The sequence below is a fragment of the Lutra lutra genome, chromosome 13, assembly GCF_902655055.1.
Source record: "Lutra lutra chromosome 13, mLutLut1.2, whole genome shotgun sequence".
In the NCBI taxonomy this organism is placed as follows: Eukaryota; Metazoa; Chordata; class Mammalia; order Carnivora; family Mustelidae; genus Lutra; species Lutra lutra.
In genome coordinates, this window is record NC_062290.1 from 25,181,176 (window position 1) to 25,203,528 (window position 22,353).

Sequence of the window (22,353 nt, forward strand, 5' to 3'; positions counted from 1 at the left end):
CCACTTGAAAGATACGGAGAAGATGGATTGTGTCACGTGGTGTCAAGGTCCCAGTTGCTGGGAGCCGGGTAGGAGGTTGGCTTTCACGCCTGTGCCTGAGACAACACTGCAGCAGAAGACAGCTTCCCGGAGACACAGGTCACTCACCACGTCACAAAGAAGCCACCTACTGTGTACTGCCCTAAAGAGACCACAGGGCTCATGTCACCGGGGATGTGGTCACTGGCTGGAGCATTCTCCAGTGAGGTCACCATGACCCAGTGCCCTTTAAAGGAACCCAGGCTGGGAGATGACTAAGACACACGAGGAACCAGAAGCCCAGCCGAGCACTGATTTGGCAGCTCTGAGTGCACCCATAACCACGAACAAGACCAGAGCCCTCTGGGAAACAATGCAAGCGTGGGCTGCCCACAGGCCACACACAGGGCACCAAACTGCTGTGACAGCTGAGGTTGCCTCTTGGCAATCACTTTAAGCCTCATGCAACTAAACCCAAGTCAGAAAGAATGGCCTCCAAGGGTTCGGGACCATTTAAAATATCAAGAGTCACAAAATCTTCATAGAAAAACCACACAGAACAATACGCTGTATAGAAATCTGAACGGAGATGTGCACACAGCCAGGGCTCTGGTGAGAAGTTTCCACGTGGGCAGTGATGCCCAGCACTGGGCATCTCGCAAGCCTTGGCTCCTTTGTTCGGCAACTGTTAACCAAATGCCGAGCCTGGTCCACATCCTCCCCCGCCATGTTCAGGGAATACACAGGCCTCTGCATTCATGGAGTGTAAGATTTAGAAGGGAAACGGATCTCAATCTAAAAACCAGACACATAAGTGAAGAACTATACATTGCCGTGGGGGCCATGAAGGAAAAGATGCAATGACAGCAGGGAAGAGGGAGACTAATGCAGCCTGGGGGCCAGGGGTCTGAGCTGAGATCCAGGGATGGGAAGGCGTTAACTGGAAAGGTGTTAACTGGGCAGGTGGTGGGCAGTGTTCTGGGCGGCAGGCTCAATAGGCACAAAGCCCGGAGAGCTTGAGCACTGGAGGAACTAAAAAGATCTGCTGTGCATTTCCCCACATTGTTATTATTGTAATTACAAGCCCACACACATACATTTTTCCCCCTAATTTAGCAGGGCCTGAACTTAAGCTGTCCTAGTAAGGATTTTGGCCTTTGTCCTTAGAACAACAGAAAGCCACAAGCACACCCTTTTGCAAAGATGCCCCTTCTCCATGCGGCTGTCCAGTTTCCCAGCACCATTTATTGAAGAGACTGTCTTTTTTCCACTGTATATTTTTTCCTGTTTTGTCGAAGATTATTTGCCCATAGAGTTGAGGGTCCATATCTGGGCTCTCTACTCTGTTCCACTATTCTATGTGTCTGTTTTTATGCGAGTACCATGCTGTCTTGGTGATCACAGCTTTGCAGTAAAGCTTGAAATCAGGTAACGTGATGCCCCCAGTTTTATTTTTGTTTTTCAACATTTCCTTAGCGATTCGGGGTCTCTTCTGGTTCCATACAAATTTTTGGATTATTTGCTCCAGTTCTTTGAAAAACACCGGTGTAATTTTGATCGGAATGGCATTAAAAGTATAGATTGCTCTAGGCAGTATAGACATTTTAACAATGTTTATTCTTCCAATCCAAGAGCATGGAATGGTCTTCCATCTGTTTGTGTCTTCTTCAATTTCTTTCATGAGTGTTTTGTAGTTCCTTGAGTACAGTGTGGAGATTCCTCAAGAAATTAAAAATAGAGCTTCCCTATGACCCTGCAATTGCACTACTGGGTATTTACCCCAAAGATACAGATGTAGTGAAAAGAGGGGCCATCTGTACCCCAATGTTTAGAGCAGCAATGGCCACGGTCACCAAACTGTGGAAAGAACCAAGATGCCCTTCAACGGACGAATGGATAAGGAAGATGTGGTCCATATACACTATGGAGTATTATGCCTTCATCAGAAAGGATGAATACCCAACTTTTGTAGCAACATGGATGGGACTGGAAGAGATTATGCTGAGTGAAATGAATCAAGCAGAGAGAGTCAATTATCATATGGTTTCACTTATTTGAGGAGCATAACAAATAGCATGGAGGACAAGGGGAGATGGAGAGGAGAAGGGAGTTGAGGGAAATTGGAAGGGGAGGTGAACCATGAGAGACTATGGACTCTGAAAAACAATCTGAGGGGTTTGAAGGGGCAGGGGGTGGGAGGTTGGGGGAACCAGGTGGTGGGTACTAGAGAGGGCACGGATTGCATGGAGCACTGGGTGTGGTGCAAAAACAATGAATACTGTTACGCTGAAAATAAATTAAAAAAAAAAAAAAAAAAGATGCCCCTTCTCCCTTTCCACTTTCGCAAACGGCCTGAGCCAACAGAGAAGGGCACTGGGGACAAGTGAGGAGCAGGGAGATGAGACCAGAGTGGACGGGGTACAGACCTGGGAGAGGCAGGATTCCATCTCAAGCCAGGGCCTGGAGATGAGGGCATGGGAGCCCTCGAGGATGGGGTTTAGTGGGGTGGGAGCATATGAGATCCAGACCCAGGAGGCCCCTGACACCTGGAACAGGCTGTGCCAGCTGCTAGCCAGAGCTGGGCTAGCAGATCACATGTAGTCAAGAGGATAAAAATCCCCAGCAAGCCCACAGTGCCCTCCTCCTCCAGCAAGGACATGCCCGCTCCAGGCACGTCCTCCTCCAGCAAGGACATGCCCGCTCCAGGCACACCTGACCACCTCCCCACCGTCATGCACACACACACCCCCCTAGGGAGCTGTGAACCTGACATGTTATCTACAGGAGCCTGAGAAAAGGGTGATCTTCAGCTCCTCCCCATCTTCTTGGCAGGATTTTTGCTCCCAAGCCTCAGAGGTAGGAGGCAGAGAAACCTTTAAAGAAGTTTCTGTCGTTAGGGGCAGCTGGGTGGCTCAGTCTGCCTTCGGCTCAGGTCATAATCCCAGGGTCCTGGGATCGAGGCTGTGCTGGGCTCCCTGCTCAGCGGGGAGCCTGCTTCTCCCTCTCCCTGCCTCTCCCAAGGCTTGTGTGTCATGTGCGAGCTCTCTCTGTCAAATAAATAAAACCTTTAAAAAAAAAAAAAAAGCTTCAGTCTTTAAGATGTTTATTATTACTGTTCTAGGTTCTAAAGATCTTTGGGGCAAAGCAGTCTGCAAAGTAGATAAAGAGCCTTAATTGCAGCTTTTAACCCATTAAAGTAATGTAACATTGCGCCAACTACACCTCAGTAAAAGCAGTAATTAATGAAAAAAGAAAAAGAGCCTTAATTGGAGTTTTCAAATGCAACTCGGTGCCCAGGTGATAGAAGATACCAGAAGCCCAAAGAGCTGTGGCAAGCCCAGCTGTTCTAGGGAGCCTCTTGTGGTGAGAGGAGGCAGGCGGCTGGGCTTTTCACTGGTTCTGCCTCCCTGGGCTGGCTCCACTCTCTTGGTCAGAGGCCCCAGGGTGCGCTGCCTCTGCCCAAACCCTCAGAAGATCCATCTCGCAGAGACAGTGAAGAGCCTGCCTGCTCGGGGCATGAGGGTGCCAAGAGCACTGGCTTCTTTCTGGAGGCTGAATTGTCATTGAGGAACATTTGTGTCATGTCATTTGCTCAGAGACGCTCTCCTGAGAGTGTGACCACCAGCTCCCTGCCCTTCCGAATATGCAGGCACACGGCCCATGGTGTCTGGGCTGTGAGCTTCAGTGCACTTTTCAAGGGGCGTTTATCTGGAGAGCTTGAACAACCCCGGGGAAGTGCACGAGGGTGGAGGGAGATGTGAGAGGAAAGGAAAGTGGTGGGGGGATAGGACACACCTCTAGTTGTTCCCAAAGCTGGCCGCATGCCAGCAGCATCCGGAAGCGGATGCCAGTGCCCAGGCTCCGTCACTAGAGATTCTCCTCCAGCAGGCATTGGTGTTTTTAATCAAACACCCCAACATCATTCCAAGGCAGCCCACTGGAAACCCCTAAATCCCCAAATTCTCCTTGAATGACCCAGGAAGTGGTGTTTTACCTGGAAGAGCGGAGGCCTGAGGCCCCTCCCTGCTCTTGGTAGGAGACCTTGATCAAGTCATGCAGCTTTCCCTAGTCTTAATTTTTCCATGACTTCTTTAAGGGGGGGAGGGGACTAAAATTCTTAATTCATAGTGTTCTGAGGAGGGTTCAATGAGATCAAGTTATCTGAAAGCATTAGCTCATTATGTATATTTCCCTCCCTCCCTAAAATCACTCTCAAAACCTCTCCATTGACTTCTCACTCTTGAGCCACGGAGATTCTGGGGCACGATTTCAAACCCTCTGACAGCCCATGAGAGACCCTTTCTGCTCTAACCAGCTGATGGATGGCAGTGCCCAATTCCCCAGGCTCTGACATCAACAACGAGCAAAGAGCAAACGTCTGCCCCCTGCAGGTAACGAATGCACAACCTAGCTAACAGCAGTCCTCCGCCTGGCCTCTTCCCCGCCTGCCCTCGTCCCACTGCCACCTCTAACTCCCCATCAAAATCCCAGAATGGGATTCCAAATGCTTCCAAAGCATCTCATACATAGTAATTCAGATTAATTCATTTGACCCTCACAGCTCTCTCCTAGGAGGAAGCAATCCACCTTTTATGTGAGGAAACTGAAGCACAGAGGGGTTACATCATGTAATTGTGGTAACACGACAGAACTGGGGGAACTGTGCTGCAAATCCAGGTCTGTCTGCATTTTTAAAGTACTGTGTTTAGCCATGAAGGTTCTCAGACTTCAAAGGGCATCAGATTCACCTGGCATGTGTCTTAAAACACAAGTTTCTGCTTCAGTTAAATCTGGCATGGAGCCCAAGAATCTGCATTTCCAGCAAGTTCCCAGGAGATGCTGATGCATCAAAGGACCCTACTTTGAGAATCACTGGATTAGAGCAAATAACCCTAGCCTACACATGAGCACCACCTGGGAAAGATTGATTTCTACCAATATCTAGCTCCCTCCTCCCAGATTCTGATTTTTTTTATGACAGTTATTGAGATATAATCCACATACCATAAAGTTTGCCCTTCTAGATTGCAGTGGTCTTGAATATAACTCACCAATTTTTTTTTTTTAAATGAGAAAATGTTTTCATCAACCAGGAAGAACCAACCTCCCATTAACCCCCCCATCTCCTCTACTCTCAATCCTAGGCAAGCCCAAATCTGTCTCTCTAGATTTCTCTATTCTGGACATTGCATACAAATAGAATCACACAGTATGTGGCCTTTTATGTTTGGCTTTTTTCCACTTAGCATAATGTCCACAGCTTGGTATTCTTTGGAAAAGCTCCCGGGTGGTTCTAGTGTGCAGTTAGCGCTGAGAACCACTGGTTTGGAACCTTGATACTCAGAGTGTGGACCACAGGCCTGCAACACAGCCTCACCGGGGAGCTTATTAGAAATATGGACTCCAGGGGGACCTGGGTGGCTCAGTCGGCTAAGCATTAGGCTCTTGATTTCAGCTCAGGTCACGATCCTGGGGTGGTGGCATCAAGACCTGCATTGCACTCAGCAGAGAGTCTGCTTGAGATTTTCTCCCTTGCCCTCTGCTCCTCCCCATGCTTGCATGCTCTCTCTCTCTCAAATAAATAAATCTTAAAAAAAAAAAAAAAAGGAAATATGGACTCCAATGCCCCACCCTGATCTACTGAATCACACTCCACATTCTCACAGGATCTCTGGGTCATTCACGGGCTCACACAGGTGTGCGAGGCTCTCAGGTAGGGAGTTCTCAGGGTCCTTACCTACCAGACATAAGGGTGTTTCTCTGACAAAACACATACCAAACTCTGGGGAAGAAATTTCTTAGGGACTGCCTTTGTGCCCTGCAAACAATTCCATACAAAGTCAGGGACAAAAAGTGTCATTTGAGCCTCTGCAGTATCCCCAGGGCCCAGCACAGAGTATGGCATAAAGCAGGTGTGACAGACTCATTGAATGGAAACTTCCTGAGCCACTGAACCCTTCAGTGAATCCCTGTGCTTCCAGGGAACCCACATTCTGAGGGTGGCAGCACCTAGAAATTGCACAGCATAAAGGAAACTCTGAAATGGTGACTGTGTCGGGGATCTCCTGGAGTTTGGAGCAGGAGGGAACATTAGAGTTTCTGCACTGGGCTCCATTCCCAGGCAGCAGATCTCAGAGCCAAGGCTTTCAAACCCGATCATGGCCCTAGGCCAACGGACAACAAACCACACATTCATGTCTTAAAAGCACACTAGGGAATTCCTAGGCATTGGCCACTGGGCCTCCCTGTTCCCATCGCAGGTGAAGTAGAAAAAGGAACAAACCATCCCCAAACCAGGAAACAAAATCAGAACCTTGCTCTGCCAGCCAAAACCATTACAATGCAGCACCAATGACATGGAGCTGGAAGCAGGCACCCAGCCCTGAGTTTAACAGAAACAGAACCCTTCAGAGTCAAAAGGACAGGGCCCGGCAACCAACGGGCACTCAAAACCCTTTCATCATTAGTGGAGGGGGAGGGGTCATGGTCACTGCTACACATCTAAGCACTCCACAGCAGTTATTACCAGTCATACTTTACAGATGAAAAACAAGGTTGGGGCTCAGTTCAAGTGCTTTGTTCCAGGCCACACTGCTAGGAAGTGACAGAGTCAAGACTCAAAGCCAAGCCTTTCACCTCCAAGGTCCATGCTTGTGAACACTGGCCACAGTGAGGCAAACGAATCACATCAGACTCCCTGTCCCCCCTGTTCTATACGTGAGAGGGCTGAGGCCAGACCTGTCCGAGGCCACACAGCCCAGTCCAAACAGGCGGTACCTTTCCTTCTCCGTAAGGAACAGGGATGGTTATGGAAAAATGAAGGAACAAAAGGACCCAAGAAAACTCAAATCAGTATATATATTAGGGATTGAAGGTCTTCATGAAAGAGATGGGGTAGCCTGGCCTAGCCAAACCAGAGGTGCTAGGACCCAGTCACCTCTGCACAGTGTCCCCACTGATGATGGGGATTTATGATGATGGTTCGATTTATGGTATGTTTAACTTAGAATGGGTTTATCAGGGTGTCACTCCATCATAAGTCAAGGAAGTCAAGGAAGATCTGTACAGTGCCACTTGTGACCACTAAACCCTCCAGGTCTTGGGAAGCATCCGCAGAAGACTGGGAGGGATTCCTCTGATATGCCTGGTCAGCCCACCTAATGCCAAGATTATCATACTGAGCTCTATACCAGCCGTGTACCCTAAAATGTGCAAAATGAGTTCCCCAGTTGACAGGTTTTTCTCCTTGTTCCCTCTCCTTTCAATTCTGTTTTTGTCTTTATTTGACTCTAACAATCAACGGACTGTCACACATGATAAAACAATGTGTCTCCAACAGAATGAATTAATGTCCTAAGTTATTCTTTGATGGAGATCCTGTAAGTTCTCCTAAAGATCTTCAAAGCTGTGCTAAACTCCTCCCAAGAAGGGCTGACTGAGAAGCCTCCAAAAGGTCTATCCGCTGGGTGTTCTCCTCTCCTACTCCTGCCCCTCCCACTGTCTGTGGTCATCAGCCATCACCCATACCCTTCACTCCTCTGCTGCCTCTTTCATGATGGCTGAGCCCTTTGTTTGGCTCCAAAGAGCTCCTTGTCCCTCGTCTCTTCCCTGTCTACTTCATGCACCCTCCACTCCAGCCTCGCATGGCCACTCATCTTCCCCAATGTCTTCCACTTTCCTGCCTTGGTCTCTTACTCAGAATGTCCTTCCTCCATCGGAAAGGGACTTCCACCTCCTGGCTCCCCAGGCAGCAAGACTCATCCCTCCTCTGGAGTGCCCTCCAGCATTTTATTTGTATTTCCCTTTTGGTATCTCGGACGAAATACAAATCTCCTGAAGATAGGAACCATGCCTTATCAATTGATCCAGGAAATACTTTTTAAATAACTGGGGTCTTTGGCAAGTAAAAAGATGAACAGAACTTAGTTCCTAGCTTCAGAGAGATCTGATTTGTATAGATATGTACATAAAAATCTACAATAAGATAGGTCACAATCCATCTTGTTTTGCTTTGTTTCAAAATTCCATCTACCGGCTCCCTCATTTGTGAGAAAACATTCATTCCAAACGACTAACTTAATGTCTCTACATGATCCCTTGACAAGAACCAGATGATTTCATTAAAGGAGGAACAGAAGACTTCCAAAAGCTTAGGCTGCAAAAATAGTTTGTCAGTTTCTCAAAAAAATAAGTATAGGGTTACCCAACGACCCAAAACCTCCACTCCTAGGTAGAAACCTAACAGAACTGTCCACACAAAACTTTTATATGAATATTCATAGCAGCATTATTTATAATAGCTAAAAAGAGGGTACAGTCCAAATGTCCATCGACTGATGAATGGATAAACAAAATGTGCTCTATCCAAACAATGGACTGTTATTCAGTCATGGAAAGAAATGCAGTACTGATGCCAGCTACCACATGATAAACCTTGAAAACATGACCTTAAAGTGAAAGAAGCCAGGCACAAAAGGCCACATGGTTCATAATTCTGTTTACATAAAATGTCCAGAATGGGTGAACCCATAAACACAGAAAGTAAACCATGGCTGCCAAGGTCTGGGGACAGAGGGGGTAATGGGGAGTAACTGTTAATGGATGCAAGGTTTCTTTTGGAGGGGATAAAAATGTTCTGGAATTGGATAGGGGTGATGGTTGCATGACTTTGTGAATTATACTAAAAACCATTGAATATATACTTTAAGGAGTGATTTTTATGGTATATGATCTCAATTTTTCAAATAATTAAAAACAATAGCAAAATACATGCATGCTTCAACTAGGGACAGAGCATCAAACCCTCTGCATCTCCCTCTCTCAGCTCTCATGGACATGGACAGGCCTGGACATAAGTTGAGAGCAATCAGGTGCCCTTATATACCAATTTCCAAACACCCCACAGGATGCACTGATGTCATGAGGTAAAGATGGTTGTAGAAAGGTCTTTTGATACATATCCTCACTCACAGGATTTTGGAGGTCATCTCACCCAAGGGCTTTCAAACTGTACTTCTGATAGGATCTGCCCAGGACAGAGAGCTCTCCCAAGGCACAAGACTCTCAATGCTAAGCCTGGGGTAGGCCAGGCAAACACAGACAACTGGTCACCCAGCTCCTGAGAAGCAGAGAGCAACAGGCGAAGGGTCTCCAGTCCTAATCCCAACTCTGGTCCTCACTAACAACCACAGCTCCTCTATTGTTATCTTTTTACCTACTAGGCTTTGCCTACACTTCTGTTTGAGGAAAATAGTTCTGTGACTAAAAAGGATTCGAGGAGGAGTAGGAGACTTAAATATCATTGGGTCCCAGGAGTTCAGCTAGATAGTTATCAAACCATTCTTAACACTTACAAGCTCAACAGGAGATCAAAGAGAAGAAGAGCAGCAATTCTAGGAACAGAAAAGTGACCACTTTCTGGAAGGTAGGACATGCAGAGAAGTGAATCCGAGGCGATACATGGGAAGAGAGACAGCAGGAGGAAGGGCCAGGTCCTGGCAAGCAGGAGAGCAGCAGAGCACAAAATCACTACTTTTAGAAGTCTACTCCACTGAGGCAAGTCACTTCAGAAGCTAAGCAGAGGGTAGAGCCTTTGCGGGGACACTGTGGTCTCAGGACCTGCAGGGTCAAGAAAGACCGGGGGTGCCTGAGTGCAGCAGATCTCCCAGGTATCGGAGTGGGAAAGCTGGCTGCAGATACGGAGCCAAGGAGTGGGCTCTCAGCTCGGGGTTACCTTAAACCATGATCCGAGGCTTAGTTGGCCCACTGCTCTTCCAGCAGGGACCTCCACAAAGGGCAGAACCAGGGAGACCCCCTCTTTCCTCCTCCAGAAGAAGTGGCACAGGAGTGCTCTGCAGGAATCTGCTGGGTTTGTGGACTTCAAACGGGGCCATGTGCCAGAGACAGAAATGCTCGGTCACAGGCCGGGTGAGCTCAGAGTGCAGCCAGAGACCAGGGAGATGGGAGGGATTGACTGTTTTTCTATGAGGGCGCATTGAAGAGTGGAACCCCGAGCTCTTTGTTCCTCTGGGCCAGAGATTGTGAGGCCACCATCTTCATTCCCGTGCTCCAAGGTAGTATGGAAAGCATACAGAGAACAAAAGCTCCTGAGAGCAAACCCGAGCAGATTAGCTCTCTGAACCAGGCCACTGAGCCTGGCCCCTGCCAAAAGCAGTACAATTCCGCCTCTGGCAAAGACATTTGAGAATACAATAGGCCATTCTCCCAGAAGATCAACAAGAACATCCACCCAAGACCAATTCAATGATCAGTGAGAACTGCAGAACTTCAGAGCTACAGGAATACAGCACATAGAATTCATGTCTTTTTCCCCATGATTCTTTAGCCTCTCAAAGTTAAATTTTTTAAATTTTATTTTTTCTTATTCTATGTTTTTTTTCCTCTTTCCTATTTTAACATTTTAAAACTATTTTGCCAATATTTTTTTTAAAAAAAATCTTCTTTAATTTTCATTGCTATACTCATATTCTAACCCTTCATCAAATTTGGCCGTATTTTTTGTATACATACAGGTTTTCCTTCTTTGAAATTTTGGGATACAGTTTCTTCTAATAGATCAAAATATACCCTAAATCTAGCACATGGCTTTGTTCTAGTCTCCAGCCTGATCACATTCTTTTCTTTTTTTTTTTCTTTTTTCAACCAACTTCTTATATTATCAATTCCTTTTTTTAGAATCTTTATTTTCACCTTTACAGTCAAATTCCATCCCTTACTTGTGTTTACCCTTATTTTTGTATATATATAAGTTTTTCTGTCTTTAAAATTTTGGGAGGCAGTTTCTTCTAATAGACCAAAATACCCCCAAAATCAAATGTGTGACTCTGTTCTATTCACCAGTCTACTATATTAGATATTATATTAGATTAGATTATAGATATAATCTATATATAATAGATTATATTTATATATAATATAATCTATATAATAGATCTATATAATAGATTATATTATGTTAGATAAATGTTATATTTTTTCTTTTTTTTCTCCTTTCTTCTCCCCCTGGTTTCAGGTCTCTTCTGATTTGATTAATGGATATTTTTCTGGGGTCATTGCTACCCTTTTAATATTTTGTTCTCTCATTCATCTATTCTTATCTGATAAAATGACAAGACAGAAAAACTCACCTCAAAAAAAAAGAAGAAGAGGCAGTACCAAAGGTTAGGGACCTAATCAATACAGACATCAGTAAGATGTCAGAACTAGAGCTCTGGGCTCAAAAACAGCAGGGAGGATACTAGAGAATCCCATTGTGGAGAAATAAAATCCCCTTCTGGAGAAATGAAAGAACTAAAATCTAACCAAGCTGAAATAAAAAAAACTATTAATGAGGTGCAATAAAAAATGGAGGCTCCTACTCCTAGGATAAATGAGGCAGAAGAGAGAATTAGTGATATAGAAGACCAAATGATGGAGAATAAAGAAGCTGAGCAAAAGAGAGACAAACAGCTACTGGACCACGAGGGGAGAATTTGAAGATTTATGATCCCATAAGATGAAACAATATTAGAATAATTGGGATCCCAAAAGAAGAAAGAGAAGGGCGGAAGGTATATTGGAGCAAATTATAGTAGAGAATTTCCCTAATTTGGTGAAGGGAACAACAATCAAAATCCAGGAGGCACAGAGAACTCCCCTCAAAATCAGTAAAAATAGGTCCACACCCTGTCATCTAATAGTAAAACTTTCAAGTCTCAATGGTAAAGAGAAAATCCTGAAAGCAGCTCAGGACAAGAGGTTTGTAACATACAATGGTAGAAATATTGGTTTGGCAGCAGAACTATCCACAGAGACCAGGCAGGCCAGAAAGGATTGACATGATATATTGAGAACATTAAATGAGAAAAATATGCTGTCAAAAATACTATATCCAGCTAGGCTGTCATTGAAAATAGAAGGAGTGATGAAAAGCTTCCAGGACAAACAAAAACTAAAAGAATTTGCAAACACCAAACCAGCCCTACAGGAAATATTGAAAGGGGGTCCTCTAAGCAAAGAGAGGCTAAAAGTAACAGACTAGAAAGGAACAGAGACAATGTACAGTAACAGTCACCTTATATGCAATACAATGGCACTAAATTCACATCTTTCAATAGTTACCTTGAATGTAAATGGGCTAAATGCCCCAATCAAAAGACACAGGGTATCAGAATAGATTAAAAAACAAAACAAAACAAAACAAAAAACACCAAGACCCATCAGTACGCTGTCTGCAAGAAACTCATTTTAGACTGAAAGACACCCCCAGATTTAAAACGAGGGGCTGGAAAACAATTTACCATGCTAATGGACATCAAAAGAAAGCTGGGGTGGCAATCCTTCTATCAGATAAATTAAATTTTAAGCCAAAGACTATAATAAGAAAAGAGGAAGGACACTATATCATACATAAAGGGTCTGCTCAACAAGAAGATCTAACAATTGTAAATATCTGTGCCCCTAACATGGGAGCAGCCAATTATATAAACCAATTAATAACAAAATCAAAGAAATACATCAACAATACTACAATAATAGTAGGGGACTTTAATATCTCCCTCACTGAAATGGACAGATCATCTAAGCAAAAGATCAGTAAGGAAATAAAGGCTTTAAATGACACACTGGACCAGATAGACATCACAGATATGTTTAGAACATTCCATCCCAAAGCAACAGAATATGCATTCTTCTCTATTGTACATGGAACATACTCCAGAATAGATCACATCCTGGGTCACAAATCAGGTCTCAACCGGTACCAAAAGATTAGGGTCATTCCCTGCATATTTTCAGACCACAGTGCTTTGAAACTAGAACTCAACCACAAGAGGAAAGTTGGAAAGAACTCAGATACATGGAGGCTAAAGAGCATCCTACTAAAGAATGAAAGGGTCAACGAGGAAATTAAAGAAGAATTGAAAAAATTCATGGAAACAATGAAAACACAACAGTTCAAAATCTTTGGGACACAGCAAAGGCAGTCCTGAGAGGAAAGTAGATAGCAATACAAGCCTTTCTCAAGAAACAAGAAAGGTCTCAAGTATGCAACCTAACCCTACACCTAAAGAAGCTGGAGACAGAACAACAAAGAAAGCCTAAACCCAGCAGGAGAAGAGAAATAATAAAGATCAGAGCAGGAATCAATGAAATAGAAACCAAGAGAACAGTAGAACAAATCAACAAAGCTAGGAGCTGATTCTTTGAAAGAATTAATAACATTGATAAACCCCTGGCCAGACTTACCAAAAAGAAAAGAGAAAGGACCCAAATTAATAAAATTGTGAATGAAAGAGGAGAGACCACAACCAACACCAAAGAAATACAAACAATTATAAGAACATATTATGAGCTACTATAGCCAGCAAAGTAGACAATCTGGAAGAAATGGATGCATTCCTAGAGACGTATAAACTACCAAAACTGATCAGGGAGAAATAGAAAACCTGAACAGACTCATAACCAGTAAGGAGATTGAAGCAGTCATCAAAAATCTCCCAACAAACAAGAGCCCAGGGCCAGATGTCTTCCCAGGAGAATTCTACCAAACATTTAAAGAATTATTACCTGTTCTCCTGAAACTGTTCCAAAAAATGGAAATGGAAGGAAAACTGCCAAACTCATTTTATGAGGCCAGTGTCACCTTGATCCCAAAACCAGACAAAAAGGAGAATTACAGACCAATATTCTTGATGAACACGGATGTAAAAATTCTCACCAAAATACTAGCCAATAGGATCCAACAGTATATTAAAAGGATTATTCACCACGACCAAGTGGGCTTTATTCCTAGGCTGCAAGGTTGGTTCAACATCTGCAAATCAATGTGATACAGTACATTAATAAAAGAAAGAACAAGAACCATATGATACTCTTAGTAGATGCTGAAAAAGCATCAGACAATCCTTTCTTGATCAAAACTGTTCACAGTGTAGTGATAGAGGGTACATACCTCAATATCATGAAAGCTATCTATGAAAAACCCACAGCAAATATAATTCTCCATGGGGAAAAACTTTTCCCCTAAGAGAGAGCTTTTCCCCTAAGGTCAGGAACACAGCAGGGCTGTCCACTATCACCAATGCTATTCTACATAGTATTAGAAGTCCTAGCCTCAGCAATCAGACAACAAAAAGAAATAAAAGGCATCTGAATCAGCAAAAAAGGTGTCAAACTCTCACTCTTTGCAGGTAATATCATACTTTATGTGGAAAACCCAAAAGATTCTACTCCAAAACTGCTAGAACTCATATGGGAATTCAGTTAAGTGTCAGGATATAAAATCAATGCACAGAAATCAGTTGCATTTCTTTACACCAACAACAAGACAGAAGAAAGAGAAATTAAGGAGTCAATCCCATTTACCATTGCACCCAAAACCATAAGATACCTAGGAATAAACCTAACCAAAGAAGCAAAGAATCTGTACTCAGAGAACTATAGAGTACTCATGAAAGAAATGGAGGAAGACACGAAGAAATGGGAAAACATCTCATACTTATGGATTGAAAGAACAAATATTGTGAAATGTCTACTCTACCTAAAGCAATCTACACAGTCAATGCAATCCCTATCAAAATACCGTCAATTTTTTTTTCAAAGAAATGGAACAAATAATCCTAAAATTTATATGGAACCAGAAAAGACCCCAAATAGCCAGAGGAATGTTGAAAAAGAAAACCAAAGTTAGCAGCATCACAATTCTAGACTTCAAGCTCTATTACAAAGCTGTCATCATCAAGACAGTATGGTACTGACACAAAACCAGAAACATTGATCAAAGGAATAGAATAAAGAACCCAGAAATGGACCCGCAACTCTATGGTCAACTAATCTTTGAAAAATCAGGAAAGAATATCCAATGGAAAAAACACAGTCCCTTCAACAAATAGTGTTAGACAGCCACAAGTAAAACAAGGAAAATGGACCATTTCCTTACACCACACACAAACATAGACTCAAAATGAATGAAAGACGACAGTGTGAGACAGGAATCCATCAAAATCCTTGAGAACACAGGCAGCAACCTCTTCAACCTCAGCCACAGCAACTTCATCCTAGAAACATCACCAAAGCCACAGGAAGCAAGGGCAAAAATGAACTACTGGGACTTCATCAAGATCAAAAGCTTTTGCACATCAAAGGAAATAGTCAACAAAACCAAAAGACAGCCAGCAGAATGGGAGAAGATATTTGCAATTGATAAATCAGATAAAGGGCTAGTATCCAAAATCTATAAGGAACTTATCCAACTCAACACCCAAAGAACAAATAATCCAATCAAGAAATGGGCAGAAGATATGAACAGATATTTCTGCAAAGACAGACATCCAGATGGCCAAGAGACACATGAAAAAGTGCCAACAACACCCGCCATCAGGGAAATACAAATCAAAACTACAGTGAGATACTCCCTAACAACAGTCAGAATGGCTAAAATTAACCAGTAAGGGAATGACAGATGTTGACGTGGATGAGAAAGGGGACCCCTCCTACACTGTTGGTGGGAATGCAAGTTAGTGCAGCCACTCTGGAAAACAGTTATGGAGGTTCCTCAAAAAGTTGAAAATAGAGCTACTCTACAACTTAGCAATCACACTACCGGGTATTTAGCCTAAAGATACAAATGTAGTGATCCCAAGGGGCACATGCACCCGAATGTTCATAGCAGCAATGTCCACAATAGCCAGACTAAGGAAAGAATCTAGATGTCCATCAACAGATGATTGGATAAAGAAGATGTGGTGTATATATATACAATGGAATACTATGTAGCCATCAAAAAACCAGAAATCTTGCCATTTGCAATGATGTGGATGGTACTAGAGAGTATCATGCTAAGCAAAATAAGTCAGTGAAAGACGATTATCATATGATATCTCTGATATGAAGAATTTGAGAGACAGGGTGAGGGGTGGTGGGGGTTAGGGAGGGAAAAAATGAAACAAGATGGGACCAGGAAGGGGGCAAACCATAAGAGATTCTTAATCTCAGGAAACAAACTGAGGGTTGCTGGGAGTTGGAGGGGACGGATAGGGTGGTTGGGTTATGGACATTGGGGAGGTATGTGCTATGGTGAGTGGTGAGTGCTATGAATTGTGTTTAAGACTAATGATTCACAGACCTATGTCCCTGGGGCAAATAATACATTATATGATAACTAAAAAAAAAAAAAAAAAAAAAAAGGATTTGAAAAAGATTGTCCATACCATCATTTACCTATCCTTGTCAGCCAAAGCCCAGGAGATTCAGAGACTCAGCCTTTTCAGAGACAAGAGTCTAATGAGTACGGTGGAATTCAGTGTGAGGGAAGACGGAGCAGTGGCTGCCTGGATGAGCTCCAGAGGCCAGCTGACACCCTGGGCAGGGTTGGCCTGGGCTCCAGACTGTGTCCCTCACCACCACTCTTCTAATTAGTAAGTGTGTCTCCAAGAGTAGAACCTGGAACTCAGTGGGAAGATCCGAAATTTGAAGCTCTCTTGAAACCTGAGAGCTTTATGGCTATTTTCTGAAGTCCTGCCCAGTACTGACTTTCCATGATCCTAGCCTCTGACCACATTCCATCCACAAGCCTTTGGCTCTCCTCTCTGAATGCTGAAGCCTTCTTCCTACAAAATCTGTGAGTCTCTGCCAAAGCTTGCTTTCTTTGGTGGTGAGCACACAGTCACTCACACTCAGAGTAAGCCAGAGAGTATTAACTCTTCCCTCTGAAGTGGCCTTCAACCAAAATGAATGGGAAGTTGGTAGACAAATAGCCCAGGCCCTTTGCTGGTCAGTGGGAGAACTCTGGGGCAAGTTCTACAGCCTGACAGAGTTCCCCAGCAGAGTTTAGCACAGCTACCCTGAGGAGTGATCTGATGGATAACACACTCTATATTGCTTGCTGTCCCAACCTCCCTTCCCCATCCTGCTACCGGTATGTTCAGAAACCACATTCCACTTCTTGCACTCAACTCTTCTCAAGGTCTGCTTCTGAGGGGGACACCCAACCAAAAACAGATTCTGTTATGTTGAATGAAAATAAAAAGCAAAATTTTAAAAAACTAAAACAAACAAACAAACAAACAAACAAACAAAAAACCAAAACAAAACATAAAAGGGGCGCCTGGGTGGCTCAGTGGGTTAAAGCCTCTGCCTTCCCCTCAGGTCATGATCCCAGGGTCCTGGGGATGGAGCCCCACATCAGCCTCTATGCCTAGCAAGGAGCCTGCTTCCTCCTCTCTCTCTCTCTCTGCCTGCGTTTCCGCCTACTTGTGATCTCTCTCTCTGTGTCAAATAAATAAATAAATCTAAAAAAAAAAGAAAGAAAATAGCAATGCCAAAAAAAAAAAAAAAAAAAAAAAGGACACCCATTGCATTCTACGGGCATCCAACATGGAGCTCAGGCTTGGTTGGGAGTCGCCCTGCACAATGCACTGAATTGACCATTCCCTTAAATATAATGAAAAGAACTGAATTAAAAGGAATATGCAGCTATTTGCAAAACATGAGTGATTCCACGGATGCTTTTACAACCTATGATTAAATGAATAAAAGCTACATACTTATAAAAGGCCTGGTTCTCCACCCCACACTTCCAAAGATGTTTGCAGGCAGCTGGTGTCGAAGTATGGAAGGCCAACATGGCTTTTTTCTAATAAAAAAGATAAAACAAGAAAGGGCATGTGAAACAGGTTTATCTTTTTCAGGTATTTACCAATTTGTATCCCCCCACCTGCTGAACAGATTAAAAGTAACTTGGGCATTACTAGGGTCTTTAAAGTGCTGTTGAAACGGTGCCCCACCCCGACTCACCTCCCTCACCCTTTGCAGGTATCACGAATCTAGCTGGGCCTTGTTTCTAACAAAAAAGAGCCTCACGATCCTTTTCAACCACCCAGGAATCACCCACCTCTCTATCAGACTTGGTTTCCTTTAAAAACTAAGTTTCTGATGCTGAGTAACAGGTGCTTGATCTGAAAATTAGTCAAGAAAATCTGCAAACCTCCAGACCTAGCCTTGAACCTCGAAGCTTCCATGATGGAAGTTTCTTTTAGTTTTAGGTTTTTAGTTTCTTTAAGACTCCCAGGATGTATAGACTCTATATACATGAGAATTTATAAAATTCTCACCAGTAGTGGTTGGATATCTAGCCTTGTATTCTTCGCTTTTTTCATAAATTTATATTTTGGCAGATTAGGGGGTAGGAGGAGGTTCCATTTTCCTTTTTCATTTTTTAATTCAACTTCCAGTTAGTAAACACGCAATATAATATTAGTTTCAAGAGGAGGTTCCATTTTCTATCCCAATATATTTTTTATATAGCAGTATGTGGTCAAGCATTGTTCACCGACTTCATTTTTTTTAAATTTCTATTTAAATTCAATTTAGTTAACATAGAGTATACTATTAGTTTCAGAGGTAGAGTTTAGTGTTTCATCTGTTGCCTATAACACCCAGCGCTCCTTACGTCACGTGCCTCCTTAATGCCCATCACCCAGTTGTCCCATCCCCCAGCAACCCTCAGTTTGTTCCCTGTAGTTAAGAGTCTGTTATGGTTTGCCTCTCTGTTTTCATTTTATTTTATTTTTCCTTCCCTTCCCCATGTGCATCTTTTTTGTTTCCTAAATTTTCCACATATGAGTGGAATCATATGGTATTTGTCTTTCTCTGCCGGACCCATTTCCTTGACTTAGTTCTCAAATGGGCAAGTCCACTATTTATCTCTAAAATGTTCAGCATACAGCTCCCATTATCATCATAAACTTTAAAGTCATGGTGTTCTGGGGGTACAATACTAAATGTACGTTTTACGCCTGCATCCCTCTCGCGCACGCACACACGCACACACTACAGGCTAGAAAAGTAGTCACTGACCTCCTTCTGGATGCCAATCACATAAAACGTCTTCCCTTCAAACTTCAATTTGCAGACATCTGGCCTAAGAAAAGAAAATCTTCTTGGGTGAGAAGAAAAAAAAAAAGTGGCAACTAACCAAGGTACCTTGGTTTCCCACAGGAATCCGGCTGACTCGCAAATACCAAGCTGACTGCAATGAAACAAGATATTATCTTATCATCAGTAAAGGCCTAATGAGCAGTGAAAAGTCCCCAAGTGAATTATACAGCAATTTTCTTCCCAAGATAGGATCTGGAGGTAGCTCAGAATTATTTCTTCCATTTTTTACAGTCAAGCTGCATCTTTCTTCCAAGGAACTCTGGAGGTGTTGTGAACATTAACGACCAAAACACTATTAATTGGCCAGCCCACTTTGCGAGGTAGGAAGAATGTGGTTATTTCAGGTCTGGGTAATGAAATGATATGGATTCACAGTATCTGTCTCCCTCACCTTTTCACATCTATCTTCGAGAAACACACACACTAGCCTGTAAAATTTTCATTTCTGCTCTCCCTGTTCATGAGAGAAGAGTTTCGTTAAGTATTGAGATGCCCAAAATTGTGAGCTTGACACCACAGCTTGACATATAGTAGTTAAAAGAGGGACTTCGGGTTTCTATCTTAAGGAGCTGCTCAATTAAAATGTGCCTGAAATGGGGACCACAGGTCACCTCCTTGGTGAACAGATATGTGTAAAGAGAGGACACAATTCTATTTTTACTCCTTTGATCTAATTTCTAGGAGACTGATTTGTGTCCCTGTGTGTTTTCCTGAGGGAAAAAGAACAGCATGGCCACATTAAGCTGTTTGAACTCAGGAGAGGATTTGTACGAGTAACACAGCTCAGTGGATGTTGAAAAACAAAAAACAAAACTAGGATTAATGTGGGAATAAAATTTGTTTTGGTAACATGTCCACAACTGTTCCAAATACACATGCCTAGACAGAGATCGGAAAGGGGTGGGGATGACATCAGCACCCCACCAGGAACATCATGATGTAGAAACAGAAATAAATGGCCTGGGGATTGTCCATTTCAAGCCTTCATTGGGCCCAGAAAGAAACAGAAACCCAAGGGACATAGACTTGCAAATAATCTGTACTTGAGACACATCAGATTCTCCCCTACTTCAAAGCTCAAGCAGTTCAGAAACCCGAGGGCCTAACTTGCAAGCCTTCTATGGTCCTAGGGTAGGATGGGAGAAATCCCCAAATTATCCATGCTTCCCAAAGTCAACAGGAATCCCTAGAGAGCTTATTCTGGAATGGCCTGAAGGGTGATTAATACCCTTCTTTCCAAGGTGCAGAAAACACAGGGAAGAACACTGGTCACCCCACCCTGCTAGATGTCCACAAGATGTCAGAGTTCATAAATCCCACCACTCACAACATGGTTGCATTTGTTTCTCCCCCAACTCCTTTTGTCCCTGTAAGGCAGCCAGATGTAATGGACTCCCATCTTACAATTGAGTACACGGAGACTCAGAAAAGTGAAGTGAAAAAGATTTTTGAGAAAACTCATTGTAGAGAAAGAACAAGTGGGAGCAGAGGGGAGCACACAAAGTATGAGCTGAACAAAAGGCAATGATAGAGAGGTCAAGAAAGAGATGATGAAATTGGGGAATCTCAGAAAGAAAGAGTAGTTGTAAGAGTGGAGGACATTAGCTGGCTGATGCAAGCCCAACAGAGAAAATTTGAAAGGCGGTGGGGGGGGGGTGCCAAGAGGACAGTGCAAGAGTGGGAGTGTTGATAAAGGGGTGCCGGAAATCCTGAAGCTAAGAGAACCAGGAAACTGAGGTTCAGATAAATGCAAGAGCATTTTCAACCCACGACTGAAGGTGGATGCCCAATGGCCCATCAGAAAGAACTTCAGGCCACAGTGGGGAGCCCACCACCCAGTGAGACATGACGGGGTTGGGGAGCTGATAAACCTGTCAGGGGCCATCAGGGCGGAACCTGAATCAAGCTGAAGGTATAAACAAGACTGAGACTTTATAATATTCCATGTATGTTCAGCCTTCTCACTCTTTGCTCAAACCATCTTCTCCTTGAATGATGGACACCATGGGCCCTGCTGGTCACCTACTCTGCTCCATCCTCCCACTTCTGTATTGACATGACTCAGACTTTTTGCTTTCTCAAGGTGACATGTTCATGCAGATTATGTTCTTCCCAGCCACAAGAGGTGGGCCTTCATTTGATCAGCCCAGTCATGGAGTTCTCATTTTTCTCTGAGGGATTGGTTTTAAGTAGGTGGGTATGACCCAATCTTGCGGTATTAGAGATACCGGAAGTCTCCTACAGGGCTTCTGTAAAACAAGTTCTCCTTGTTTTAATAGGAGACACATGGAAGGGGATGTTCTCCTTCAGGCTCTGGGTGTTGCTGTATGAAGACGGGATGGACAGAGCTGCTTGCATGATCAACTTAAGACCATGAGACTGGGGACAAAAGCCACTACCCTGGGATGACAGAGAAGAAAATGGAAACCCAGGTCCTTCACAGTGTTGTCAGGCAGTTAAGTTAAAGGATCATGGAAATGCCCAACCTCTGGAACTTTTGCTGTGTAAAATAATCTTATTTGGAAGCCAACATGAGCAGTCACCCCTGTTACTTCGAGCCAAAAGCATCTTCACTGATATACTGGTAACAGGACATGTCTGCAACAAGGACTCAACAGAAGAGAATGGAGAGGAGGGAACAGGAGAAGAGGGTCCTGAGTTATTCAAGGCAACCTGTATCTTTTCCCTGCCCTTTCCTACTCCAGGTCACCTCTCTAGCCAGATCAGTAGCTGCTGATGAGGAAACACTGGACACCTTCTCTTTGGAGACAGAGACCCTGAGCCCAAGACACACCCCAGGTCTCCTGAGGTCTGGAGGAGGTCTAGGTTGGCTTTTATTTATAGATGAATAATCCCTTAATAATGAAGTTCCACAGCAAAGAAATGAATACTAGGCATTCTAATGGACATTTCCAAATAAAAAAGAATCAAAGGCTGGGAAAGAAAAGCAAGATTAAGAAAAATGGTAAGCTAGTTTCCCAAAGCAGTCCTTACCATTTTATCAAATGGATCCGCTTATTTCCCTGGAATACCACAAAGCCTGCAGCAGTGAATCCTAAAAATGTTGTTGTGCCTGTTGAATCCTGAAAAAAAAAAAAAGAGAGAGAGAGAAAAAAAAACATTTGGATTGAGAAATATAAAATATATGATAAATGGTATCCCCATTCATCCTCCCCCTGGATTAATTTCAGTTTAATTCCATTGATCTTGGCAATAAACTGACTTTCTGAGATGGGACTTCCAAGGATAGTGCTTCTAAAATCTGGGGAAGGTCTGGGAATATGTAGCTGTTTCCTTGGAGGAACAGACCTTCTCCAGGAACATCCTGGGAAAAGGCAGATTAGTTCCAAAGCTGTGTGTCTATTTCCAAGTGTGTCCTGGGACCACCCATGTTCTCGG

At 43.4% G+C, this 22,353-nt stretch overlaps 1 protein-coding gene across 2 annotated transcripts in view; it reads right to left on the reverse strand.

Moving 5' to 3' along the window:
- The window catches only part of FRMD3 (FERM domain containing 3), a 312,093-nt gene that overhangs the window by 69,222 nt on the left and 220,518 nt on the right, over positions 1-22,353 (reverse strand). For both annotated transcript variants that reach the window (XM_047698971.1, XM_047698969.1), the window contains exons 8-10: positions 21,949-22,037; positions 18,874-18,937; positions 17,562-17,650 (exon numbers count right to left, since the gene is read on the reverse strand). In XM_047698971.1, coding sequence (XP_047554927.1) covers positions 17,562-17,650; positions 18,874-18,937; positions 21,949-22,037 — 242 coding nt within the window. The remainder of the gene's footprint in view (positions 1-17,561; positions 17,651-18,873; positions 18,938-21,948; positions 22,038-22,353) is intronic.